The 26228-nt window shown below is 39.2% G+C and overlaps 3 protein-coding genes across 4 annotated transcripts; 1 reads left to right on the top strand and 2 right to left on the bottom strand.

Moving 5' to 3' along the window:
* Positions 1 to 7356: 7356 nt before the first annotated feature.
* On the top strand, positions 7357 to 13235 carry LOC136673429 (cytochrome P450 2D3-like). Its single transcript, XM_066648893.1, has 9 exons — positions 7357 to 7521; positions 7778 to 7940; positions 8080 to 8232; positions 8358 to 8518; positions 9525 to 9698; positions 9881 to 10019; positions 10239 to 10426; positions 10516 to 10657; positions 11377 to 13235. Exons 1-9 carry the CDS (start codon positions 7363 to 7365, stop codon positions 11559 to 11561), a joined length of 1464 nt encoding a protein of 487 aa, XP_066504990.1. The 5' UTR covers positions 7357 to 7362; the 3' UTR covers positions 11562 to 13235.
* Positions 13236 to 15170: 1935 nt separating this feature from the next.
* On the bottom strand, positions 15171 to 18985 carry LOC136673386 (cytochrome P450 2D3-like). The gene is made up of 9 exons (XM_066648812.1): positions 18819 to 18985; positions 18379 to 18541; positions 17715 to 17867; positions 17418 to 17578; positions 16485 to 16658; positions 16233 to 16371; positions 15853 to 16037; positions 15627 to 15768; positions 15171 to 15379 (listed from the first exon to the last, which is right to left on the bottom strand). Exons 1-9 carry the CDS (start codon positions 18978 to 18980, stop codon positions 15195 to 15197), a joined length of 1464 nt encoding a protein of 487 aa, XP_066504909.1. The 5' UTR covers positions 18981 to 18985; the 3' UTR covers positions 15171 to 15194.
* Positions 18986 to 21979: 2994 nt separating this feature from the next.
* On the bottom strand, positions 21980 to 26228 carry LOC136673385 (cytochrome P450 2D3-like). Of its 2 annotated transcripts, none has more exons than XM_066648811.1 (9): positions 25814 to 26227; positions 25149 to 25311; positions 24874 to 25026; positions 24331 to 24491; positions 23915 to 24088; positions 23625 to 23763; positions 23264 to 23451; positions 23030 to 23171; positions 21980 to 22435 (listed from the first exon to the last, which is right to left on the bottom strand). In XM_066648811.1, exons 1-9 carry the CDS (start codon positions 25973 to 25975, stop codon positions 22239 to 22241), a joined length of 1479 nt encoding a protein of 492 aa, XP_066504908.1. In that variant the 5' UTR covers positions 25976 to 26227; the 3' UTR covers positions 21980 to 22238. The 2 variants fall into 2 exon arrangements, with proteins under 2 accessions (XP_066504908.1, XP_066504907.1); XM_066648810.1 differs by lacking the exon at positions 21980 to 22435 and adding an exon at positions 22459 to 22822 and having other exon boundaries at positions 25814 to 26228.

Genomic DNA, 26228 nt, shown 5'->3' with positions numbered 1-26228 from the left:
TTGTTTCACTGCTCTTTAAATGCATAACATTTCCAAACTCTGGCAAAAAAAAACACTCACTCTATACCAGCCTCTACTGTTTAATTAGCTTACTGCAGGTAAATCATTCACAGGGTTGTAGAACAGAAAAAACTGGGTCTTGAATAAACAGGTCCATGTGGACTGTTCCTGGGTCTCAGGTCCATAATGAAAAGCTAGAGGTAAATTATATTTCAACAAACAATGGATGTGTCTTTATGATGTTTGTGGTGTTTTTCTATTGGGGCTTTCTGCTTGTTATGTCAATGTGAAAGGGTTTTCCAAAAGCACAGAGACCTTGCAGATGCAGTGCCTGTAGTGAGAAGAGCTGAGGAAAGAGACCCTGATGATTTTCTCAGCTGGGATAGTTCGGAAAAAGCCAGTGGTGGACAAAGTACCCAAAACATATACTTGACTAAAAGTACAGATAAGATGAGACTCATTCTTAACACATTGCAAGGGAAAGACTCTAGTGTCACTCTTGGTTTCCCAGTCTTTTAATAGAATGTCATTAATTTGTCTGACAACAGAAATAGACAAAGAATAAATACAATGAATGATGTTACAGTATCTCACAAAAGTGAGTACACCCCTCACATATAAATTTTAACAATGGCATAGGACACTTGTGCAGGCTTCGGCTTTAAGTTCTGCATTGAGTCAAAGCAGCGGCAGCCAGTCACTCAGTCTAAAGACAGACCCAATGGCAGAGCGTGAACAGAGTCATGCGTGGAGCTATTTCAGCTCTGCTTCTCTTTGGTCTCTGGCAGAGTCCTTCTGTGCTGCAGGCAGGCACAATCCGGGTACAGAGGGAGAAAATGTGGAGCTTTAAGTGGCGCTAAACACTGCTGCTGTTGGAATAGATCAAATTAATAAATATGATTATGAAATAAGTAATGAATCAGTACATGCTTCATTCAGCTACACATAGCTTTACCAGAAACATTAAGTGTATTTGCACAAAGTAAGGGTATAGAATTAGTATCACAGATACCATCCTGAAATGACATGTTTGTGTCACACCTGCCTTGAGACAAGGAAAAATCTAATTTAATATTTAATTCCTTTTAAAAAATGAAAACAAGACTTCACCCCAAGGAGCAAACCTTTCTTTAGCCCCAGGACACAGAGCACCAGAGTGTAGACAACGGACAACACTTTATTTCAGAATAAAACTAATAGATATAAAACCCTTAAAAAAAAACACCTTGGGAAAGAGCCTACGATACACAGAAATGCTCTATTACCTTTGAAGCTTATGTCTAGGTCACACACCCCAAAAGTTACAACCAACTCCTGTGATGCTACTGCACACATGTAAACCACTGCACACCCACACCCTAGTGCCTCGGTCATCAATCTTATCCACAAAGGGCTGGTGTGGCTGCGGGTTTTCATTCCAGTTAAGCCGCTCACACTTGATTCTCTTTGTTTAATCAACCAGTCTCTTCTCTAAACAGCCAAACCGTGTCCACTTTCCTTTAGGCAGAGATTGAGAGCATTTATGGAAAGGCACTGGATTTAAATTACAATCTTCTATTCATTTATGACTAGACACAATTCTAAATTAAGATATCTCTAATTAACAATAACAATTTGAGATATCTTTAATTACATTTTTATTAGTGTAAATGACGTCAAATTTACCACTGAATTCAATGGAAGCTCCAGTTAAAGATGAAAGTTAAAGTTGACACTGTGCTGGATTTCATGATTTGCTTGTGGAGTGGGCTTTTGTTTTCACCACACTTGAGAAATTTGATTTAGGACCAAATTTTATTACTTTCATTAAACTTTTATATTTTGAACCTCAAGCCACAGTTCTAACCAATGGTCAAATTTCACAAGCTATACATATTAAAAAAGGCAGAAGACAAGGATGTCCTCTCTCACCTTTAATATTTGTTTTGGTGATCGAACCACTGGACGAGATGATTAGAACAGATTATTAAATTAGATGATTAGAACAGTCAATATTTCAGGTATTTAAATGGGAGATGAGGAACATAGAATTTCTCTTTACGCCAACAATGTTTTATCACTTCCTATAATACTGGATGATATTGCTCAATATAATATATATTCCGGATACAAAATGAACCTTTCAAAATCCATGGCATTACCGTTTAATGTCTTCGGCTTCTTTTCTAGGGGACGGTTTCCCATTTCACTTGGCTATTGATGGTTTTAATTATTTGGGCATTTTTCTAACACCAAATCTTAAGAATTTCTTTTCCAAAACTTATTTGCCCCTTGTGAATGAAATTAAGATACTTCTATATTTATTTCATTCTCTCCCTTGTTATATATCCAGTTTATTTTTAAAAGACTTAAATAGTCACTTTTCAAAGTTAATTTGGAATAATAAAAAAAACAGACTTAAATTAGCTAATTTAATGAACCCTAAAGAGAAAGGGGGCGCTGGTGTACCAAACATGCAATTATATTACTGATCAGCTCAGATTAAACACGTCCTCAGTTGGTGTGGCAATAGAACTGACTCATTAAGGGTTAATATGGAGTCCATGGCATGCTCCACTCTTTCACTTCACCTCTTACCATTTATTCATAATGTGGAAAAATATTTCTGGTTCTTTTGTTGTATCTAACACCCTGCTGACTTGGAAAGATGGTAAAGATGTTGAACATGTCCCTCTCTGTCTTCCCCACTTGCACTCAACCCTGACTTTCCCTCTCAATTACATAATATACAATAAACCGGGTTCCAAAAAAGTTGGGACACTAAACAAATTGTGAATAAAAACTGAATGTGGAGATGGCAAATGTCAATATTTTATTCGTAATAGAACATAGATGACAGATCAAAAGTTTAATCTGAGTAAATGTAACATTTTAAAGGAAAAATATGTTGATTCAAAATTTCACAGTGTCAACAAATCCCAAAAAAGTTGTGACAAGTAGCAATAAGTGGCTGGAAAAAGGAAATTGAGCATATAACGAACAGCTGGGAGACTAATTAACACTAATTAGGTCAATTGACAACATGATTGGGTATAAAAAGAGCTTCTCAGAGTGTCAGTGTCTCTCTGAAGCCAAGATGGTAAGAGGATCACCAATTCCACCATTGTTGGGCAGAAAGATAGTGCAGCGATACCAGAATGGTGTTACCTAGCGTAAAATAGCAAAGGCTTTTAAGTTATAATCATCAACCGTGCATAACATCATCAAAAGATTCAGAGAATCTGGAACAATTGCTGTGTGTAAGGGTCAAGGCCGTAAAACTCTACTGGATGCTCGTGATCTCCGGGTCCTTAAACGTCACTGCACCTCAAACAGGAATGCCACTGTCAAGGAAATAACAGAATGGGCTCAGGAATACTTCCAGAAAGCATGGTCAGTGAACACAATCCACCATGCCATCCGCCGTTCAATCAATCAATCAAATTTTATTTATATAGCGCTTTTCACAACAAAAAGTCGTCACAAAGCAGCTTTACAGAGATCTGGGTCCAAACCTCCTATGAGCAAGCCAGGGGCAACAGTGGCAAGGAAAAACTCCCTCAGCACACGAGGAAGAAACCTTGGACGGAACCAAGACTCATACGGGGAACCCATCCTCCTCGGGTCGACAACGGAGACACAACAGAGAACAGAACAGAGGTAAAAGTGAAATGATGACAGATGAAGGGGAACAGGCAAATTTGTCCTGCGAAAAAAGCTTCCACGGGTCAGGCAAGAGAACCCAGCGACAGACAGCGTGTTGGCGGTTACTAGAAAGCTAACTAAAAGAGCTGTAGCTATGGTCATATGACAGGGTTAATACAGAACAGTGATAATATGAAAACCAGCTCGAACACTAATAGAGAAGGAGTAACCTGAAAGTGAATGATTAACCAAAAGCTTGTTTGAAAAGGTAGGTTTTTAATCAAGATTTAAAGACTGAGAGTGTGTCTGAGCCCCGAACAGTAACCGGAAGGCTGTTCCAGAGTTGAGGAGCTTTGTGAGAAAAGGCTCTTCCTCCTGCAGTGTTTTTTTTAAGCGAGGATCAAAGAGTAGATGGGCATCCTGTGAACGAAGTGTATGTGACGGTGATAAGGTATGAGAAGTTCAGTAAGATACTGCGGGCCTAAACCATTTAGAGATTTGTAAGCTAACAGGAGTATTTTATAGTCAATGCGAAATTTTACAGGTAGCCAGTGTAGGAACGAGAGAACTGGGGTTATATGTTCGTATTTTCTAGCTCTAGTGAGCACCCTGGCTGCTGCATTTTGAACTAACTAACTGCCAGCTGAAACTCTACAGTGCAAAGAGGAAGCCATTTCTAAGCAAGCTCCACAAGCTCAGACGTTTGCACTGGGCCAGGGGTCTTTTAAAATGGAGTCTGGCAAAATGGAAGACTGTTCTGTGGTCAGATGAGTCACGGTTTGAAGTTCTTTATGGAACACTGGGACGCCATGTCATCCGGACCAGAGAGGACAAGGATAACCCAAGTTGTTATCAACGCTCCGTTCAGAAGCCTGCATCACTGATGGTATGGGGTTGCATGAGTGCTTGTGGCATGGGCAGCTTGCATGTCTGGAAAGGCACCATTAATGCAGAGAACTATGTTCAGGTTCTAGAACAACATATGCTCCCATCTAGACGTCATCTCTTTCAGGGAAGACCCTGCATTTTTCAACAAGATAATGCCAGACCACATTCTCCAGCAATCACAACATCATGGCTACGTAGGAGAAGAATCCGGGTACTGAAATGGCAGGCTGCAGTCCAGATCTTTCACCTATAGAGAACATTTGGCGCATCATAAAGAGGAAGGTGCGACAAAGAAGACCCAAGACGATTGAACAGTTAGAGGCCTGTATTAGACATGAATGGGAGAGCATTCCTATTTCTAAACTTGAGAAACTGGTCTCCTCTGTCCCCAGACGTCTGTTGAGTGTTGTAAGAAGAAGGGGGGATGCCACACAGTGGTAAAAAATGGCCTTGTCCCAACTTTTTTGGGATTTGTTGATGCCATGAAATTTTGAAACAACATATTTTTCCCTTAAAATGACACATTCTCTCAGTTTAAACTTTTGATCTGTGATTCTGAATATAATATTAGATGTTGGCACCTCCACATTAATGCATTCAGTTTTTGTTCACAATTTGTTTAGTGTCCCAACTTTTTTGGAATCCGGTTTGTAGGTTTAAGGCAATAATTAATTTCATTTATCTTTAACTGGAGCTTACATTGAATTCAGTGGTAAATTTGACGTCATTTACACTAATAAAAATGTAATTAAAGATATCTCAAATTGTTATTGTTAATTAGAGATATCTTAATTTAGAATTGTGTCTAGTCATAAATGAATAGAAGATTGTAATTTAAATCCAGTCGCACAATTTAATGTTAAAACACCTTTCCATAAACGCTCTCAATCCCTGCCTAAAGGAAAGTGGACACGGTTTGGCTGTTTAGAGAGGAGACTGGTTGATTAAACAAAGAGAATCAAGTGTGAGCCGCTTAACTGGAATGAAAACCCGCAGCCACACCAGCCCTTTGTGGATAAGATTGATGACCCAGACCCTAGGGTGTTGGTGTGCAGTGGTTTACATGTGTGCAGTAGCATCACAGGAGTTGGTTGTAGCTTTTTGGGTGTGTGACTTAGACATAAGCTTCAAGGGTATTTGAGCATTTCTGTGTATCGTGGGTAGCAAAGCGTGAACTTTTTATAATAGTCGGGTTAGTGAGAAGTAGAAGGCCTACCTGGAATCATTGGGCGCAAGGCGGGAGCACACCCTGGAGGGGGCGCCAGTCCTTCACAGGGCAACACAGACACACACACACCTTCTCTGTCTTGTTTTCTTTTTTAAAGGGAATTAAATATTAAATTAGATATTACCTAATCTTTAAAGTGCACTTTTTAGGGAGTGTAGTGTAAAGCAGTTAATATTTCTGGACTTCTTGACTTGAGCAACATGAACCATGTTCATCCAGCTGCATACCAATCACGGTCGTTGTGGTCTGCGTAGTTGTGACAAGTTATATTTCAAGCATAGATTCAACACATACGCTTAAATTGGGCTTAATATTCTGGAGACAGCAACGTCTGTTGGTTTGGAGGGGCAGCACCTAGGGTGTATGTAATAGTTGATATACAGTATCACACAAAAGTGAGTACATCCCTCACATTTTTGTAAAAGGCCATCTTTATGTAGAGCAACAATTCTTTTTTTCAGATCCTCAGAGAGATGAGGTGCCGTGTTGAACCTCCAATGACCAGTATAAGAAGTGTGAGAGCGATAACACTAAATTGAACACACCTGCTCCCCATTCACACCTGAGACCTTGTAACACTAAGGAGTCACATGATTCTAGGGAGGGAAAATGGCTAGTTGGGCAAAATTTGGCCATTTTCACTTAGGGGTGTACTCACATTTGTTGCCAGTGGTTTAGACATTAATGACTGTGTGATGCGTTATTCTGATAGCACAGAACATTTACACTGTTGTACAAGCTGTAGACAGATTTTACATTGTATCAAAGTGCCATATCTTCAGTGTTGTCGCATGAAAAGATATAATACAATATTTACAAAAATGTGAGGGGTGTACTCACTTTTATGAGATACTGTAACATCATTCATTGTATTTATTCTTTGTCTATTTCTGTTGTGTTCCTCAGTGTCAGACTAATTAATGACATTCTATTAAAAGACTGGGGAACCACGAGTGACACTAGAGTCTTTTCACTTGCAATGTGTTAAGAATCTCATTACAAAATGTTAATAGGACATTAGACCCATAATACATCAAGGTACTTTTACTATTGATATTTAAGTACATTTGAAGGTAAATACTTTTGAAATTTTACTCAAGTGGAGATCTACAATGAGGACTTCCACTTTTACTGGAGTAATATTTTACCTTGAGTATCTGTACTTTTACTCAAGTATATGTTTTGGGTACTTTGTCCACCACTGGATTTTTCTGAACTATCCCAGCTGAGAAAATCATCAGGGTCTCTTTCCTCAGCTCTTCTCACTACAGGCACTGCATCTGCAAGGTCTCTGTGCTTTTGGAAAACCCTTTCACATTGACATAACAAGCAGAAAGCCCCAATAGAAAAACACCACAAACATCATAAAGACACATCCATTGTTTGTTGAAATGTAATTTGCCTGTAGCTTTTCATTATGGACCTGAGACCCAGGAACAGTCCACATGGACCTGTTTATTAAAGACCCAGTTTTTTCTGTTCTACAACCCTGTGAATGATTTACCTGCAGTAAGCTAATTAAACAGTAGAGGCTGGTATACAGTGGGCGTTTGTTTGTTTTGTTTTTTTCCCCAGAGTTTGGCAAAGTTATGCATTTAAAGAGCAGTGAAACAACAGACACCATGCTGGGATCCTTGTTGCTGCTTTGGATAGTTATCTGCTTTTTCTTTTTCTTCAGGATACAAAGACCCAGGAATTTTCCGCCTGGACCCTGGCCTGTACCCATCTTTGGGAATCTGTTTTATCTGAACATTACCAATCCTCTGCAAGACTTTGAGAGGGTACAGTACCATTTTTTTTAATGCTGTTCTAACCATAAAGTGTACTGTGTACTTAGTAAAAGTCAAGAATTAATTTTCTTGAAATTTCCCAGTAAAGTATTTCAGTAATTGTATGCAAAAAAAACCATAATGGAACACTGTGTAAGAAGCTTATGGGCCAATAAAATGCAGCAGGGGTAGTTTTTCTATTGGATTAGAAGAGGTTTGTATTGAAAGACTGTATCATTTTTCTGGTTGATGTATTTTATATCTATAGTTGGCTGGGCGCTATGGGAAAGTGTACAGTCTGTACTTTGGAAGAACACCAGCAGTGGTTCTTACTGGTTTGAAGGCTGTTAAGGAAGCTCTGGTGACTAATTCTGCTGAATATTCTGGACGTCCACAAAATATCCTTGTCAGCCATGTAACAGAAGGGGAAGGTCTGTCATAACGCTGTCTTATTAATAAAACTGAGGCCTAAGTACTGCACCTTGTGCAGACTGTGGTTTCATGAAATGAATAATTGTTTTATCACGTACTTATGAAGTTATACATACTGATAAAAGTAAAACACAACAGGAATCATATTAGCTGACTATGGTCTTCGATGGAAGGAACATCGACGCTTTGCTCTCATGACTTTGAAGAACTTCGGCATGGGGAAGCAGTCAATGGAGGACAGGATTCTGGGAGAGACTGAACATCTTATTGAACGTTTGGAGAAAAGTGTTGGTAACTGCACCTCTGTCACCTTTATCATGTTTCTGTTACTACTCCCTTAAATAGATAACTGTTTGATAACTTTTTGACTATAGCTAGCCAATTAATCAATGAAGAATTGTAAACATATGTTACAGGATGTTCCCTGAATCCTCAGACTTTGTTTCATGAGGCTGCATCAAACATCATCTACCTGGTTTTGTTTGGTGTTCGTTATGATTACAATGATGACACTCTTAAAAAATATATTCAGGCCTACACTGAGAATACAAAGCTGGCGAATGGACCCTGGGCAATGGTGAGTTACTGTATAAACCCCATTTCCAGAAAAGTTGGGACATTTTGTAAAATGGAATTTAAAAAAGAATCTGATATGTTCCATTTCTTACATTTAATTTAACTGAGAAAAATGCAAAAAATTAAAAAATTAAAAATAACAAAATTTTCCCTGACCAACATGCTTTTATTTTGAAATTCTAAAGAATCTGTAATTTCACGACAGCATCACAATCAAAAAAGCTGGGATAGAGGCAAAATCTGAGTAATAAGGGAAACAGGTGACAACATTTATCATGATTGGGCATAAAAAGAGCATCCACCGAAGACTCTTACCAAAGATGAATCATGGCTCCCTTCTTTCTGAGAGAAGTGACAAAAAATTCAAAAAGAACATTCCGTAATGCAAGATTGCAAAGGCTCAGTCCATAGGGTAAGGCCATAGGGTAAGGCCATAAAGCACTGTTGACATGTGTGACCTTTGAGCCTTCAAACAGTATTGCATGAGAGACTGTCATGCGACTGTGATAAATAAAGCTACACGGGCTCAGGCACAGTACAGTAAACTTAATAAACCACTACAGATTTTAAAACCCTGTACAGGCTGCAAGGGTGAGGCAAGTACTGAGTGTGTTTGCTTGACTGACTTTTCTGCAGTCCAGATTGGTTTCTTATTGAAAATGTATAGAGCATCACAAAGAGGAGAATCAGACCACAATGATCATGAAGTGTTGACCAGGTAAAGTTTTGTACCAAGCAAGAATGAGCTACAAATCTACTTGCAACACTTCAGCAAAGGTGTATTCTCAGTTCCCAAATGATTAAAATGTGTAATTAACAGGAAAAATGCCTCTGTCCCAAATTATTTGTAGTCAAATTCTAAATTTGTTTACATTTACAAAATACAGTTTTATAAGCTGGTAAGTGAAAACATAGTAAGTATTTTGTTTGTACATCTCCCAGTTAAATAAAGTTTCAAAAGAATGATCAAATCAAATATTCTTATTTTTGCAATTTTCTTTCTGCAGATCTATGACACACTTCCTATAGTGAGATTTTTGCCCCTTCCCTTTAAGAAGGCCTTCGAAAATTACAGTGCAGTTGAGGAAATGGCAACAAATATGCTTAAAAACCACAAGACTTCAAGAGTTCCAGGAGAACCAAGAGATTTTGTTGACTGCTACCTGGATGAGCTTGAAAAGGTGTGTGTTGATGTGACTGTAGTAATAGTAGCAGTAGTAGTATAGCTTTTGTTGGTTTAGTGTGGTGTAAGAGGGCTTATTTAATTAGAGCGCTTGCACCACTAAAGTTGTCTTTACCCCTCACAAATAAGCCATATATTCATGCCAATATCCTGATCTGATAGCATCTATTTTCTCAACAGAGAGGAGATGATGGATCTTCCTTTGATGAGAGACAACTTGTGAGATTTATTATAGACCTGCATGTTGCTGGAGTAGATACCAGCTCCAATACCCTGCTAACAGCATTCCTGTACCTCATGACCCATCCAGACATTCAAGGTCTTTAAGGACTTTAAGGACAGCTGTCATGTTGTCGTTATTGTTTGTGAATAGTCTTAAATTAAAAGTGGAATAGGCCATGAATAATTTGGAAGAACATTAAAAGAAAGAACTCTTAAAAAGTGTAAAGTAGTATTTTAAGAAAAAAAAACCTGGACTCACTGCAAATAGAACTCAAACAGATGAATGTTGCATACACTTTTGTTCATGTTTCTATAGAGAGATGTCAGCAGGAGATTGATGATGTTCTGGAAGGTAAAGATCATGTATCTTTTGAAGACAGAGTCAACATGCCATACATTCAGGCTGTTATCCATGAGTGTCAACGTGTCGCTAATACCGTCCCTCTAAGCGTGTTTCACTCCACCAGTAAAGATACTCATCTCATGGGCTACAACATCCCAAAGGTTTAAAAGGAAACAATTTCTATTAACTTTTTAAAAGTTTTTTTGTTGGAATTATTTCCAAACCTCCTTTGTTTTTATTTTCGATCCAGGGCACTGTCATCATCCCAAACCTCTCCTCAGTGTTGAAGGAAGAAGGCCAGTGGAAATTTCCTTATGAGTTCAATCCAGCAAACTTCCTGAATCAGCAGGGGCAGTTCCAGAAACCTGAGGCCTTTATTCCCTTTTCTGTTGGTGAGAGACAATGTTAATCACCAAACCATTTGCTAGACACAGAGATCAGCCATAACACCATCACCACCTCCTGAGGTAGAGAACAGAACTTATTTGGGTGGTGAATTCTCCTAAGTGTTTCAATAGTGTTTGTTGCACTCGTGTGAGTGGATCAGATACAGCAGTGCTGTGTCCACACACTATCCACTCTGTTAGACAGTCCTACCTGATTGGTCCACCTTGTAAATGTCAAATCAGGGACAGTAGCTCATCGGTCACTACACAGTTTGCTTTCGTTGCTCTTTGGTCTTAGTGGGCATGGGATGTTGTTGGCTGAATAATTTTGGTCGATAAACTATTCTCAATTCAGCAGTGGTGCTGAGCAGCTCTGTTGTGCCAGATCCACTCATATCAGAGTAATACACTTACACACCACCACTACGTCGGTGTCAGAGCAGGGCTGAAATTGATCCACCACTCGCACTCAAATCAAATTTTCTCTGTATGGGGTCCTTTGGGAGTGGACTCCATAGAACTACAAAGTGCTCCTGTATGGTCAGTGGAGCTGGGAGAATGGACAGTGAATGTACAAGCAAGGAGGGGGAAACTGAGAGAGCTAAGTGGCCTCTTTAAATGAACTTGCTTGATTTTTTAAAACTTTAATCTCACATCCAACTGTTTTATAATAAAGGAGAGAAACCAATTACATATAGTGCTTATGTATTTTCACTTGTACCTAGGGCCTCGTATGTGTCTTGGTGAAGGTCTGGCTCGCATGGAGCTCTTCCTCATCTTGGTGACTCTACTGCGCCGATTCCAGTTCTTCTGGCCTGAAGATGCAGGAGAACCAGACTTCACTCCTGTTTTTGGCATCACAATGACACCCAAACCATACAGGATGGGAGTCAGGCTGAGAGCCAATTAAAGAAATGTAGAACATTGCCCTGTTCTCCAAGCAAAATTAGCCATTGCAAAAGTAGTTTTGTAATGACCATTTCTCATTAAATGTACAGTATGTATTTTGTCGATGTACAATGAAAAACATGTTTCCATTTTCAGTTTACTACATCATTTGAGCACAACAGCTGTCCTTTACACTGTGTGAAAATGTCATGATAAAGGGCCAATAGAAATGCTCCAAAATAATATTAATATGGAGTCCATGGCATGCTCCACTCTTTCACTTCACCTCTTACCATTTATTCATAATGTGGAAAAATTGAAAAATATTTCTTGTTCTTTTGTTGTATCTAACACCCTGCTGACTTTGAAAGATGGTAAAGATGTTGAACATGTCCCTCTCTGTCTTCCCCACTTGCACCCAACCCTGACTTTCCCTCTCAATTGCATAATATACAAACCGGGTTCCAAAAAAGTTGGGACAACATGATTGGGTATAAAAAGAGCTTCTCAGAGTGTCAGTGTCTCTCTGAAGCCAAGATGGTAAGAGGATCACCAATTCCACCATTGTTGCGCAGAAAGATAGTGCAGCAATACCAGAATGGTTATACCCAGTGTAAAATAGCAAAGACCTTTAAGTTATCATCATCAGCCGTGCATAACATCATCAAAAGATTCAGAGAATCTGGAACAATTGCTGTGCGTAAGGGTCAAGGCCGTAAAACTCTACTGGATGCTCTTGATCTCCGGGCCCTTAAACGTCACTGCACCTCAAACAGGAACGCCACTGTCAAGGAAATAACAGAATGGGCTCAGGAATACTTCCAGAAAGCATTGTCAGTGAACACAATCCACTGTGCCATCCGCCGTTGCCAGCTGAAACTCTACAGTGCAAAGAGGAAGCCATTTCTAAGCAAGCTCCACAAGCTCAGATGTTTGCACTGGGCCAGGGGTCTTTTAAAATGGAGTGTGGCAAAATTTAAGACTGTTCTGTGGTCAGATGAGTCACGATTTGAAGTTCTTTATGGAACACTGGGACGCCATGTCATCCGGACCAGAGAGGACAAGGATAACCCAAGTTGTTATCAACACTCCGTTCAGAAGCCTGCATCACTGATGGTATGGGGTTGCATGAGTGCTTGTGGCATGGACAGCTTGCATGTCTGGAAAGGCACCATTAATGCAGAGAACTATGTTCAGGTTCTAGAACAACATATGCTCCCATCTAGACGTCATCTCTTTCAGGGAAAACCCTGCATTTTTCAACAAGATAATGCCAGACCACATTCTGCAGCAATCACAACATCATGGCTACGTAGGAGAAGGATCCGGGTACTGAAATGGCAGCCTGCAGTCCAGATCTTTCACCTATAGAGAACATTTGGAGCATCATAAAGAGGAAGGTGCGACAAAGAAGGCCCAAGACGATTGAACAGTTAGAGGCCTGTATTAGACATGAATGGAAGAGCATTCCTATTTCTAAACTTGAGAAACTGGTCTCCTCTGTCCACAGACGTCGGAGTGTTGTAAGTAGAAGGGGGGATGCCACACAGTGGTAAAAAATGGCCTTGTCCCAACTTTTTTGGTTGACGCCATGAAATTTGGAAACAACATATTTTTCCCTTAAAATGATACATTCTCTCAGTTTAAACTTTTGATCTGTGATTTGTGTTCGATTCTGAATAAAATAATAGATATTGGCACCTCCACATTATTGCATTCAGTTTTTATTTCCAACTTTTTTGGAATCCAGTTTGTAGGATTCCTCAACTGGTTTAGACAAGGAATTACACAGATCTCCTGTCTGTTTTCAAACAGAGTTTTATTGTCTATTTTGGATATTTTGGAGAAGTATAGTTTGTCAAAATGAGAGTCTCTTCTAGATAAAAAAAAGGGGAAATTGTGAATGTAACTGACAGAGAAGGAACAGCTCTTCAGCAAACAGTATGACTCTAAAGGGCTTACATACTTCACCCAACCAAAGTAAGTGACATCGCCGGGTGCAGGTCACATGATTTTTATTAGAATTTTTCTGATTTTTATGTGGTTTTAAAACAGAAGTGACAGAGTTGACAAAAAATATTGGGACAGACATAAATCATAATTTTCTTATTACTGATATTACATAGTAAACAAAAAATATAATTATTGTTCAACTTATTTCAACATCTATAAAGGATTTAATCCAAAAAATCAGAAAATTAGACTTAATTATTTCATGTTCATTCAAGTTCACTGTATGAATCAAGGATGGAAGACAGTCAAAAACGTGAGGCTTGGAAGTCATTTATTTAATATGTTATGTATAAATTAAGCCTTAAATTCACATCAAACGTCATTATTATTGAATGTTTAATGTAACTAATATTAAAATTTAAAACTGATTCAATAAAGTTTTTTATGATAAATAACAAGAAATTTATGTGGCAGACATGAAATGTACCCACAATTTTGGAATGGGCCACATATAATGGGGCAGACACAACCACAATGTAACTGAGGAATGCAGTGTGTTGCTGAAGTCATACTATGGTATAGATTTCAGGAATAAATTCTCAGCTCTCTGCCACATCAGGACCAGATTATGATTAGTATTTAAAACCTGAATTGGTGCAAGAACCTGTTTTTTCAGAAGAGGGCATGTAGTTTCACAGGATACAATTAATGATCAGGAAAACGATCGATCCAGAGCGCGTGGAACTCATTCGTGTTACGGCTCATGGACTTGTACCATAAACTACTGTTTTGTACCATAAACTATTGTATGAAAAAGGGTTAACTTTAAGGAAATTTGAAGAAAGGCTTTCATGTGGCTCAGTAACTTCAAATATGTACAAAGAAATCACTATCAAAGCAATTGGGGTGAGACGAAAGCTTAGAAAACTCCAATGTGTTCAGAATGTTCGAGGTTAATATTTTGTTTCATTAGTGCTAAATCTTCATAGGCAGAGCAATCTACTGTACACACTCAAAGTCTTTCGGTGGTCTGTCAAAGTTTAGCTGAAACTGGTTCAGTTGAATGAGAATTTGTGTAATTTGAGAGATCTAGCCAGTGGGACAAAAAAATAGGAGAACTTGTTCAAAATGAGCACAAACAAACACCAAGCTAACAGCTGATTCAGGGCAGAGGGCAGGACTCAGTTGAACAGTAACCTATTGCACAGATTCTTAAGCATGCCAGGTAAACGTTTACATCTATTAAACTGTATTCGCTCAAGCAATGTTGTTAAGCCATTCACCTTTACCCAGCCACTCTATAGGAACACACACTGACTTTTACATTAATCTCTCACCCTCAATCAGTCAAATATCCACCGACTATTAGTAGTAAGGTCAGGCTACACAAATTACATTGCCTAATAGCAGGTAAAGTAAATATGAAAAATACTATGGCCTTTAAAAAAATAAATATTCTACTTATCATTTTGATTATATTTTTAATATATCATTGAAATATAATATATAATTAGTTTTCAAATATATTTCATTGTAAGATTTGGATTTAATTGTTTTTTTTTTCATAAGATTTTGAATCATTCCTTCAGTATTGTAATTCGTGTTCACCTAAAAAATGTAGTTTGTTTATTTATTTATTTATTATCCATGTTTATCCTAAATTTGAAAATTTCTGCATTCTCCATTTATATTTTACAGTTCTCTATTTCTGTCTTAGTCTGACTCCCATCCTGTACGGCCTGGGTCTGATAGTGACGCCAAACACAGGCGTGAAGTCTGGTTCTCCTGCATCTTCAGGCCAGAAGAACTGGAACCGGCGCAGCAGAGTCACCAAGATGAGGAAGAGCTCCATACGAGCCAGACCTTCACCAAGACACGCACGAGGCCCTGTGGACATTTAACAAATTTCAAATGTCAGTTCATCAGTCTGTTTCCCATTGAAATAGAACCATCGTTTGTTAGCACAAATTCAATTCGGCCACATTTGTTCAAATGAATATAAACATATACTAATCAGCACTGAGAATGTGATATAAAGTAGGCCTTAAACAATGAGAAATTATTGTAAAATTTAAGACATTGCAAAAACACTTTGAGAAATTGTAGTGTGCTTTATGTTATTTTGATATCTCACCAGCAGAAAAGGGTAAAAAAGCCTCAGGCTTCTCAAACTGTCCCTGTGCATTCAGGAAGTTTGCTGGATTGAACTCATGAGGAAACTTCCATTGGCCTTCCTCCTTCAGCACTGAGGAGAGGTTTGCAATGACGAAAGTACCCTGGATCACAGAAGAGAAGACAGAAATAAACAATTGACACCAGTTAGTGACTGTTCAATGGTAAAAATGAACTGAATTTTTTACCTTGGGAATTCTGTAGCCCTTGAGCTGAGTATCTCTGTTGGTGCAGTGAAAGGCAGTAGGAACAGTGATGCCAAAGCGCTGACACTCGTGGATCACAGCCTGTGTGTATGGCATGTTCACTCTGTCCTCAAAAGACACGTGAGCTTTATCCCCAAGAACTTCATCAATCTCCTTCTGGCATTTCTCTGCAAGATTAGCAAAATGTATACAATATTTTAAATTGTATATGCACTTTGTAATTGTCATTTAACTGGATCTACTCCATATAAATAAATTAGTCAGTGTCTGTATTAACAAGAAAGAGAGGGCATATGTATCACTGATGTCTCTACATCTGCTAAAATCAATTTGTTTACAGTTAAGACAAGTATAGTTGAAACCTTGAGTGTCTGGATGTGTTGTGAGATAAAGAAATGCTGATAGAAGAGTGTTGGAAGTGGTGTCTAATCCAGCAATATGCAAGTCCACAATATATCTCACAAGCTGATCCTCATCAAAGGGAGATCCATCATTTCCTCTCTGTTGACAAAAGAACATAATCTGACAATGCAGCCTACTCAACTGGAAGTGCTATGAGCCAACGTATTCTCTTAAATCACACCAAACCTATCTTCACAAGCTCCAACACAAACCTTATCAAGTTCATCAAGGTAGCAGTCAACAAAGTCTCGTGGTTCTCCTGGGACTCTTGATGCCTTGTGTGTTCTGATCATATCTCCAGTCATTTTTCTAACAGTTTTGCCGTTTTCAAAGACCTTTTTAAAGGGAAGGGGCAGGGATCTCACCATAGGTATTGTATCATAGATCTGCAAGACATAAACACATGATGCTACATTCATTTTCTTCAAACTAAGGTTGTATGTCATGTTGTCATGTTTTATTTTCACTTCCAAAGACTCGCAGAAGTTGTACTGTAGACATTTTGACTTTTGATAATTGAGGGTAGAGTGAGACATTGTGGAGATATTGAAGACTTTCAGGTGGGATGCTTTTCTTTTTCAGCCACTAGTATAAAAATACATGTAGTGTCACTGAGGGTCACACAAACCAGGGTATATTAATAAAACCTGGACATGTTGCAGCACTAGGATAAAGGATAAAGGGTAAAGAACATGCTGCAGCACTAGACATGAAGCACAGCTTAAGATGTTTTTGCTTAAGATCCTATGTCCACATGCTTTGTCTGGGGCATCAACCTCAATGGTGAGAACATGACTCTTTCAGAATATAGAATAGTGTAGTAGCTAAGTGGCTACAGTTTGAGATTGAAGCCCCCCTCTTTTACAGTCAACAAGTTACGATTGCCATCTATTTATAACTGATGTAATGGAATGTGGCAAGCATAGGTTCCCAAGGTGGGATACCACAATGAAAGCTTAAAACAGAAAGTCTTTCCTTAACCTTCTTCTCGCCCATCTTCAAACTCCTTCAAAATGACAATAGCCCAATTTCTCTTACATTACACGGCAAATTAATCAACTTATTTTGGAATTACATAAAATCTCCAGTCTGCTGAAACCACTTTATGTAATCATTTATTTCCACATAAATACACAGCCACTCACCAATCCCCAGCCTCCATTGGTGATCCGTGTATTTTCAGTGAAGCAGCGAACATATTCTTTAAGAATGTTGTCTTCATAGTCATAACGAAGGCCAAATAAAACCAAGTAGATAATATTTGATGCAGCATCGTGGAATAAAGTCTCTGGATTCATGTATCCTCCTGTAGAGAATGAGTGTCTATAAAACATCTTGTTTACTTAAATCTGTTCTATTAGATATGAAAGTTAAAGCTGGGTCATTCAAAAAAGAAATTATACTAATAACTAGATTACACTTTAGATTTTTGAAAGTATCACCTGCGCTTTTTTCCAAGCGTGCAATAAGATGTTCAGTCTCTCCCAGAATCCTGTCTTCCATCGACTGCTTCCCCATGCCAAAGTTCTTCAGGGTCATGAGAGCAAACCGTCTATGTTCTTTCCAAAGAGGGCCATAGTCAACTAATATGATTCCTGTAACATTATATTCATATCAGTACATCATGTATCTTTTAAAATGGCTGTACCTGTAAGTCAAAAAAGTTCATGCTAACTATTCTAATTATTAGTAGTGTAGTATGATATGATGAATGTGTATTAATTCCTAATAAAAAATTGTGACTTTCTGAGAGTTTTATTTTAAATACCCAAACTTTAGCTCATTTCAGAGACATCTCCACACAAGCAGATGGAAGGTGAGATAAACCTCCAGAGTGACTCGTAAACCCCTCTCCAAGGACCCTTTTTTATGACTTAAGGACCTGTAAGTGAAATGTTCATGCTAGCTATTCTAATTATTACTAGAACACTAATTAAACAGTGACGTGACGCTGATCTGAACAGTTGAGATGGACTGGTGTCTTCTCCAGGGTGTGTTCCTGCCTTGTACCAAATGATTCCAGTTGGGCTCCAGACCCATTGTACCTTTCATCCAAAGAAGTTACAGAAAAACAGTTACACTGCAGTGCTGTGATTTTTGACCCACCTTTCCCTTCTGAGACATCACTGACAAGGATGTTTTGTGGGCGTCCGAGATAATCTCCAGAATTGGTTAACAATGCTTCCTTCACAGCCCTCAGACCAGTGAGAATTACGGCTGGTTTTGTTCCAAAGTACACACTGTAAACTTTTCCATAGCATTCAGCAAACTAGAGACATGCAGAAAAATGCACCAAGCAGAAAATTGAGCAGTTAATATAAGTCAATACAAAAAAATACTGAGACTAGAGCTTCTTCATGCTGCTCCTGCATTGTGGCATTAACAGGCCATGTGCATTTTAATTATTATCATGCACTAAACTTCTCATGGATTTTCACACTAATAAATCAGTAATGCCAATAAATCTCTCTAACATACAGTAAAATAACAGTAGACAGATATTTATGTTCACTTATGCCTGGAAAGTATGAAACATGATACCGTACCCTCTCAAAATCTTTCAATGGATTGTTAATGTTGATTTGAAAAAGGTTCCCGAATATTGGCACAGGCTGGGGTCCAGGAGGAAAGTTCTTGGGTCTCTGGGTCCTGATGAAGAGGAAGAGGAGGCAGATGAAAAGCCAAACCACAGCCAAGGAGCCCAACATGTTTTACTGATATTCTATTCCCCTACACAACACACTCATTTACTAAACTCAGGCATGTCAAACATGTATCATGTACTTGCCTCTCAGTTCATACTCCAGGCTATTTATACAATAGTTAAATCATTAACAGAGTTGCAGAATTTTAACATGTTAACTTGATTTTATGGTTTGCTTTATTCTCCAACCCTGGTAAAGCCAGTTACGTCTCTGTAATGCACTGGTATATATCTTAAGCTAACCTGAAACCACTAGCATTTACAAACTGGATTCCAAAAACGACACAACAAACTGTGAATAAAAACCGAATGCAACGTCTAGATGAGAGGATATGTTGTTCTAGAACCTGAACATAGTTCTTCTATGAAGACCTGAACATGGTCTTCCAGCTATTCGTTATATGCTCAATTTCCTTTTTCCAGCCACTTATTTCTACTTGTCCCAACTTTTTTGGGATTTGTTGACACTGAAATTTTGACTCACAACATATTTTTCCTTTAAAATGTTACATTTACTCAGATTAAACTATTGATCTATCATCTATGTTCTATTACGAATAAAATATTGACATTTGCCATCTCCACATCATTGCATTCAGTTTTTATTCACAATTTGTTTAGTGTCCCAACTTTTTTGGAATCCGGTTTGTATGTATAGTATACGTAAACCTAAAAATGAAACTGTGTGTTTGCTCTTTATGGCTATTTTGTGGCTTTAAGATATGCTATATGTGTAAAAGCTTGTAGATACCTCTTGAAATTAATGATGATACTTTTAAAGTCCACAACGCTTGAACAAAGATATTCGCTGATCACTCATAACATTAAAAAAGACCTCTTTGTTTTTCATTATCCATTTTATCAGCTCCAGTAATGCCTCCAAAGGACCAGTTTATCAGCTCCACAGGAACACCACAGAGCAGGTATTATTGGGTGTCATGTCAGTGATGCAGTGACACTGACATGACATGGTGGTGCTTTGTGTTAAGACCTCAGTGTGTGTTAAGATGGTATGGGTTTATCAGACACAGCAGTGCTGCTATAGTGTTTTACAAATTTGCATACAGGCAGATTTATACAGCCAGGGCTTCTTACATCATAAAACCAAAGGATCAATCCCTTTAATTAGCAGGGCAGGGCGTTGGAGCAGCATGCAAGCGTCAGAGATGGGTGAAAAGAGAAGCAGGGACTAATTCATTCATTATCTGTAACCGCTTTTCCAATTCAGGGTTGTGGTGGGTCCAGAGCCTACCTGGAATCATTGGGCGCAAGGCACAAATACACCCTGGAGGGGGCGCCAGTACTTCACAGGGCAACACACACACATTCACTCACACCTACGGACACTTTTTTGAGTCGCCAATTCACCTACCAATGTGTGTTTTTGGACTGTGGGAGGAAACCAGAGCACCCGGAGGAAACCCACACGGACACAGGGAGAACACACCAACTCACAGACAGTCACCCGGAGCGGGAATCGAACCCACAACATCCAAGCACCCGGAGCTGTGTGACTGCGACACCTACCTGCTGCGCCACCGTGTTGCCGGGACTAATTGTACATTAATATATTTGTGTGTACAGAATTAAGGTAAAAACAGATTTTTTCTTATTGATTAATAAAGATATATTTGGGCCGCACGGTGGTGCAGCAGGTTTGATTTCCACTCTGGGTCTGTGAGGAGTGTGGTGTGTTCTCCCTGTGTCTGCGTGGGTTTTCCTCGGGGTGACTGTCTGTGAGGAGTGTGGTGTGTTCTCCCTGTGTCTGCGTGGGTTTCCTCCGGGTGACTGTCTGTGAGGAGTGTGGTGTGTTCTCCCTGTGTCTGCGTGGGTTTTCCTCGGGGTGACTGTCTGTGAGGAGTGTGGTGTGTTCTCCCTTTGTCCGCGTGGGTTTCCTCCGGGTGACTGTCTGTGAGGAGTGTGGTGTGTTCTCCCTGTGTCCACGTGGGTTTCCTCCGGGTGCTCCGGTTTCATCCCACAGTCCAAAAACACACGTTGGTAGGTGGATTGGCGACTCAAAAGTGTCCGTAGGTGAATGTGTGAGTGACTGTGTGTGAGTGAATGTGTGTGTGTGTTGCCCTGGAAAGGACTGGCGCCCCCTCCAGGGTGTATTCCCACCTTGCGCCCAATGATTCCAGGTAGGCTCTGGATCCACCGCAACTCTGAACTGGATAATGGTTACAGATAATGAATGATACATTTGTAGGAGGGCTTAATAATAATATATATATATATATATATGTGTGTGTGTGTGTGTGTGTGTGTGTGTGTGTTTAGCAATATGTGTTTATTGCTGCTGTCTGCTAAATTTTATTCTGGACCAATAAAATATCTATCTATCCTTGAATTTCAAGGGATTGCCTATCACATAGGCAAAGCCGTGGCCATTCTGCTAGACCAGTGGAGGATCAGTGGAGAAAGAAAACTCTTTAGAGTGTCTGTCTTCCCTCTGTGTTTAAACCATTCCACTTGGGTATGGTTCAGTCTTGTCCTGGCTCCTCCCTGATTCAACCTACTCTTTTCCCCACAGATCTGCAATCATTCCTGGACTCATAACTCTCCTTTAACAACCCCACTCAGTATATTTGTAAGTGTCTGTGATAAAACTGAGTTCTGAGCCTTCTTATCTTGTTTTATCTCTCGTTTCTCAGTTGCTAAACCTTACATTGGATTTACAATTATGAATTTGTCTACGTTGCTTTTGTCTGACCGTGGCCTGGAACCTGCCAACTACAAAGCAATAGTTTATTGAAACACTGCCCTGGGTGTGTGTGTGTGTTCACTGCCCCTAATCACTAGTGTGTGCATGGGCCCATAGGTTAAATGCAGAGGTCAAATTTCATTGTAAAACTACACAACAAATATATAATAAATAAGAGTCTAGAGGCAGCAACAGAGAGTACATGGGATCATAGAACTATTGAGAATGTGTGGGTGAATATGTATGAACAAACGTACAAAAGAAAAAAGATGGAAGACAATTCTGGGACTTCAAAACCAAAATACATATTTTATTCCACATGGTGAAGTTTACAGACACGTTCCATGGTCTGATAAGTGTAGGTAAAACATACAGAAATACTGTAGAAATTATTAATATACCTAAATATTAAGTTTCTCCCCCCATTATTCATGAATCATATTTTTTATAACAAACCAAATCATTTAGTAAATGATAACATGCATAAATGTGTGTTCCACAAGTTTATATTTTACCAAAACATAAAAAAGGAATGTTCACTATTTCATTTAGTGTCAGGGACTATTTTTCTTTAGTATTCTCCCTCAGCTTGACTCCCATCCTGTATGGTTTAGGTTTGGATGTGATTCCAAACACAGGAGTGAAGTCTGGTTCTCCTGCATCTTCAGGCCAGAAGAACTGGAACCGGCGCAGCAGAGTCACCAAGATGAGGAAGAGCTCCATGCGAGCCAGACCTTCACCAAGACACATACGAGGACCTGTGCACATGTTGGCACATGGTTGGTTACTGAATCTGTTTCTGATGAGCTTTATTACGGCACAGTGGCGCAGCAGGTAGTGTCGCAGTCACACAGCTCCAGGGACCTGGAGGTTGTGGGTTCGATTCCCGCTCCAGGTGACTGTCTGTGAGGAGTGTAGTGTGTTCTCCCCGTGTCTGCGTGGGTTTCCTCCGGGTGCTCCGGTTTCCTCCCACAGTCCAAAAACACACGTTGGTAGGTGGATTGGTGACACAAAAGTGTTCGTAGATGTGAGTGAATGTGTGTGTGTCTGTGTTGCCCTGTGAAGGACTGGAGCCCCCTCCAGGGTGTATTCCTGCCTTGCGCCCAATGATTCCAGGTAGGCTCTGGACCCACCGCGACCCTGAACTGGATAAGGGTTACAGATAATGAATGAATGAATGAGCTTTATTACCAAGTTGTGACTGTGACGACATTCTCTTACCTGTAAGTTAATATTTTGCTATGTCTTAGAATTAAAATGTAAAAAAGAATAAGCTAAAATTACAATAAATAAATAAAGTACAATGATATTAATAAGTCTGCAGTGTCCTTGGAAATGCTTTTAACTCTCACCTGCACAAAAGGGTATTAAGGCTTCAGGCTTCTCAAACTGTCCCTGCTCATTCAGGAAGTTCTCTGGATTGAACTCATGTGGAAACTTCCACTGGCCTTCCTCACTCAGCACTGAGGCGAGGTTTGGGATGATGATGGTGCCCTAGGCCACCAATAAAGACAAAAGAAAGCAAGCAATGAACATGTGACGCCAGTAAGTAAGAGAAATACTTGAAGTGCCATTGAAATAGACACCTGTGGGATGCTGTAGCCCATCAGTTCAGTATCTTTGGTGGTGCAGTGAAACACACTCAATGGAACCGTTTTAGCGATGCGCAGACACTCATGGATAACAGCCTGTGTGTATGGCATCTTGTGTCTGTCCTCAAAAGATGCATGGGTTTTACCTTCCAGAACTTCATCAATCTCCTGCTGACACCTCTCTGTAGAAACATGGACCAGCGCTTATTAAATTGTACCTACCAATCTGCTTGTTATACTGAATCCTGATTATACAATGCATTCAAACCATTGTCCACCACAAACACTTATACAAATGTACACAACACAACATACAGTGAATTACTGAGTGTAGAGGGTATTATAGAGTTAAAACCTTGAATGCTTGGATGTGTTGTGAGGTACAGGAATGCTGTAAGGAGGGTGTTGGAGGTGGTATCTGTCCCGGCAATATGCAGGTCTACAATGTATCTGACAAGTTGTCCCTTATCCATGGAAGATTCATCACCTCCTCTCTGTTAAAACAGAATATCTAAAAATATTTCTTATACAACTGTGTAATATTTATTTAAAAAAAACGAAAGACCTCAGTGTTGGAGGCACTTTGTTCAATATGGGTCTCTTAAAATACACCAAAGCAGTGTCCACAGTCACATCAACACACACCTTATCTAACTCATCCAGGTAGCAGTCGACAAAGTCTCTTGGCTCTCCTGGGACTCTGGAAGTCTTGTGTTTTTCTATCATGTTTATTACTTTTTGTCTATTTTTCTTGTCATTTTCGAAGATTTTCTTAAAGGGAAGGGGAAGGGATCTCAACATAGGAAGTGTGTCATAGATCTGCAAAAATAAATAAATAAATACAAATTACACTTTTACTTTACACTAAATTACTTCTATATGTTTCATATTATTACTATACTTCAAGTCTATGCAAGGTCTTCATTAATACTCCAGTTAGAGGGTTTGGCCATTTGAACTATGCGTGTTTCATACTTTGTGGCAAAACAGTCCACATAGGTTCAGATGTCCATGAATTTTTGGCTATAATGGTTTGTTCAAGCTATGACACAATCAGTCACCATTCCCCAGGGGCCATTAGCTATCCTTGTATTTTCTGTGAAGCATCTGACGTATTCTTGAAGAGTGCTGTCCCCATAGTCATGGCGAATGCCAAATAAAACCAGGTAAATGATATTTGATGCAGCATCATGAAACAATGTCTGAGGGTTCATGTAGCCTCCTGCAAATGAAAAAAGAATTGGTTACAATTACTTTTCTTGCTTCCCAAAACATAACAGACCTATATATATTAAGTAGCTGTAAGCAATAGCTGAAGAAATAGTTGATCTTTAGTCTGATTGCATACATTACATTTCTGAAGAGTAATGACCTGCACTTTTTTGGTGATTGTGGACCAAAGCATGGACCAAGATAAAGATATTGCTCTATTCCTACTCCATAAGTGGGTAAAACTGACTGATTTTTTTAACATTTCAGCCTGGTAATTGGCACATAGTGACCTCTTTTTTGGTTAAGTGTCAGTGTCAAACACTTGTCTCTTCATTTTACTTAACTTGGCTAGCTTTAAAATCTAATTATTGCATTATCATAAACTATGATACCTGCACTTTGCTCCAAGCGTGCCACAAGATGTTCAATTTCTCCCAGAATTCTCTCCTCCATCGACCGCTTCCCCATGCCGAAGTTCCTCAAGGTCATGAGTGCAAAGCGTCGATGTTCCTTCCACACAGGACCATAGTCAGCAAAAATGACTCCTATAACATTTTACTCATATCAGTAGGACATTTCAATGTTGTGATAAAACAAAAAATTATGAAAAGAAATACTGAACATTAATCTGAGCTCATTTCCTCAGTAAGATAAGTGTATGACAGACCTTTCCCTTTTGATACATGGTTGCTAATAAGGTTTTTTGGTCGTCCTGAAAAGGTGGCAGCGTTGGTCACCAGAGCTTCCTTCACAGCTTTCAAACCTGTTAGAACCACTGCTGGTCTTGCTCCAATGTACAGACTATAAACATTCCCATAGCGCTCAGCAAACTAAAGATGATAAACAGAAAATATTAGCGACTGTTCAGAAGATGGACAAAGTTACTACTTTGTTAAAGAAGCCTTCCTGAAGACCTTTTCAGTATATTTTTTTGTACAAATAATAATGTGGCTAGCTGATGTTATGATATTGGTTACCAGGATATATGTGGCAAATGTCAGTAGTGTCTTTAAATGACAGTAAATGACATGCCATTAAAAATGGAGCCTCAGTAACTTAAAATATGAGAAACCAGTAAAATAATATTTAAAAAATATACAGCCTCTGTGGTCCAACACAGCAGGTTACCACAGGGGCATGTCTATGTGAGGACTCAGTTGTGTATTGCCCACCCAAAGGAATCATTTTTAACTACAAATAAAACGTTTCCTGAGTTTCTTTAAACAAACCCTGAATACTAACAAATGATATGTGCAATAATAAAGTTAGTGTTTAGTAAAATGTACTATCCTATTATAATTTTATTAGAACAGGATTAAAAAGGTACTGTACCCTCTCAAAGTCTTTCAAAGGATTGTTAATGTTCAGCTGAAACAGATTCCCAAAAATAGGAACAGGCCTGGGTCCAGAAGGAAAGTTCTTGGGTTTCTGAATCCTGATGAACAAAAAGATGAGGCAGATGAAAATCCAAACCAGGAACAAGGAGCCCAGCATTGTGTCTGTTTTGATGCTGACTTTCTCTTAGCACTGTTTACACCTCGGGCTTCCTTACTACACTAGCCTCTTAACTTTTTCCAACACTGGCTGTTCGACCATTGACATTATAGTCAGAGACCTGTAGTGTAGCTAAACGATTCACCTGCACTAAAGTGCACTAACATACAACTTCTGCAACCGTTGTTTTCTTTTCAAAAACCGAATTGCGTAATATTTACGTTGTGCTTCACAAATATTTTCCTGCAGACTC

The sequence above is a fragment of the Hoplias malabaricus genome, chromosome 17 (assembly GCF_029633855.1).
Source record: "Hoplias malabaricus isolate fHopMal1 chromosome 17, fHopMal1.hap1, whole genome shotgun sequence".
In the NCBI taxonomy this organism is placed as follows: Eukaryota; Metazoa; Chordata; class Actinopteri; order Characiformes; family Erythrinidae; genus Hoplias; species Hoplias malabaricus.
This window is presented reverse-complemented; position numbering and strand designations above follow the sequence as displayed.

Bases quoted from the DNA above. Each gene is read 5' to 3' on its own strand.
- LOC136673386 (XM_066648812.1), bottom strand. From the start codon at position 18,980: ATGTTGGGCTCCTTGGCTGTGGTTTGGCTTTTCATCTGCCTCCTCTTC. The intron at 17,579-17,714 runs GTGATACTTTCA...CATTCTCTACAG, and splicing joins ACGCTTGGAAAAAAGCGCAG to GAGGATACATGAATCCAGAG. The intron at 16,038-16,232 runs GTTTCAACTATA...CTAATCTTGCAG, and splicing joins AACACATCCAGACACTCAAG to AGAAATGCCAGAAGGAGATT.
- LOC136673429 (XM_066648893.1), top strand. From the start codon at position 7,363: ATGCTGGGATCCTTGTTGCTGCTTTGGATAGTTATCTGCTTTTTCTTT. The intron at 7,941-8,079 runs GTCTGTCATAAC...AAAACACAACAG, and splicing joins CCATGTAACAGAAGGGGAAG to GAATCATATTAGCTGACTAT. The intron at 10,427-10,515 runs GTTTAAAAGGAA...TTTTCGATCCAG, and splicing joins TGGGCTACAACATCCCAAAG to GGCACTGTCATCATCCCAAA.
- LOC136673385 (XM_066648810.1), bottom strand. From the start codon at position 25,975: ATGCTGGGCTCCTTGTTCCTGGTTTGGATTTTCATCTGCCTCATCTTT. The intron at 24,089-24,330 runs GTGACTGATTGT...TTATTTTTGCAG, and splicing joins CTAATGGCCCCTGGGGAATG to ATCTATGACACACTTCCTAT. The intron at 23,452-23,624 runs GTTTTAACTCTA...ATGTTTCTACAG, and splicing joins AACACATCCAAGCATTCAAG to AGAGGTGTCAGCAGGAGATT.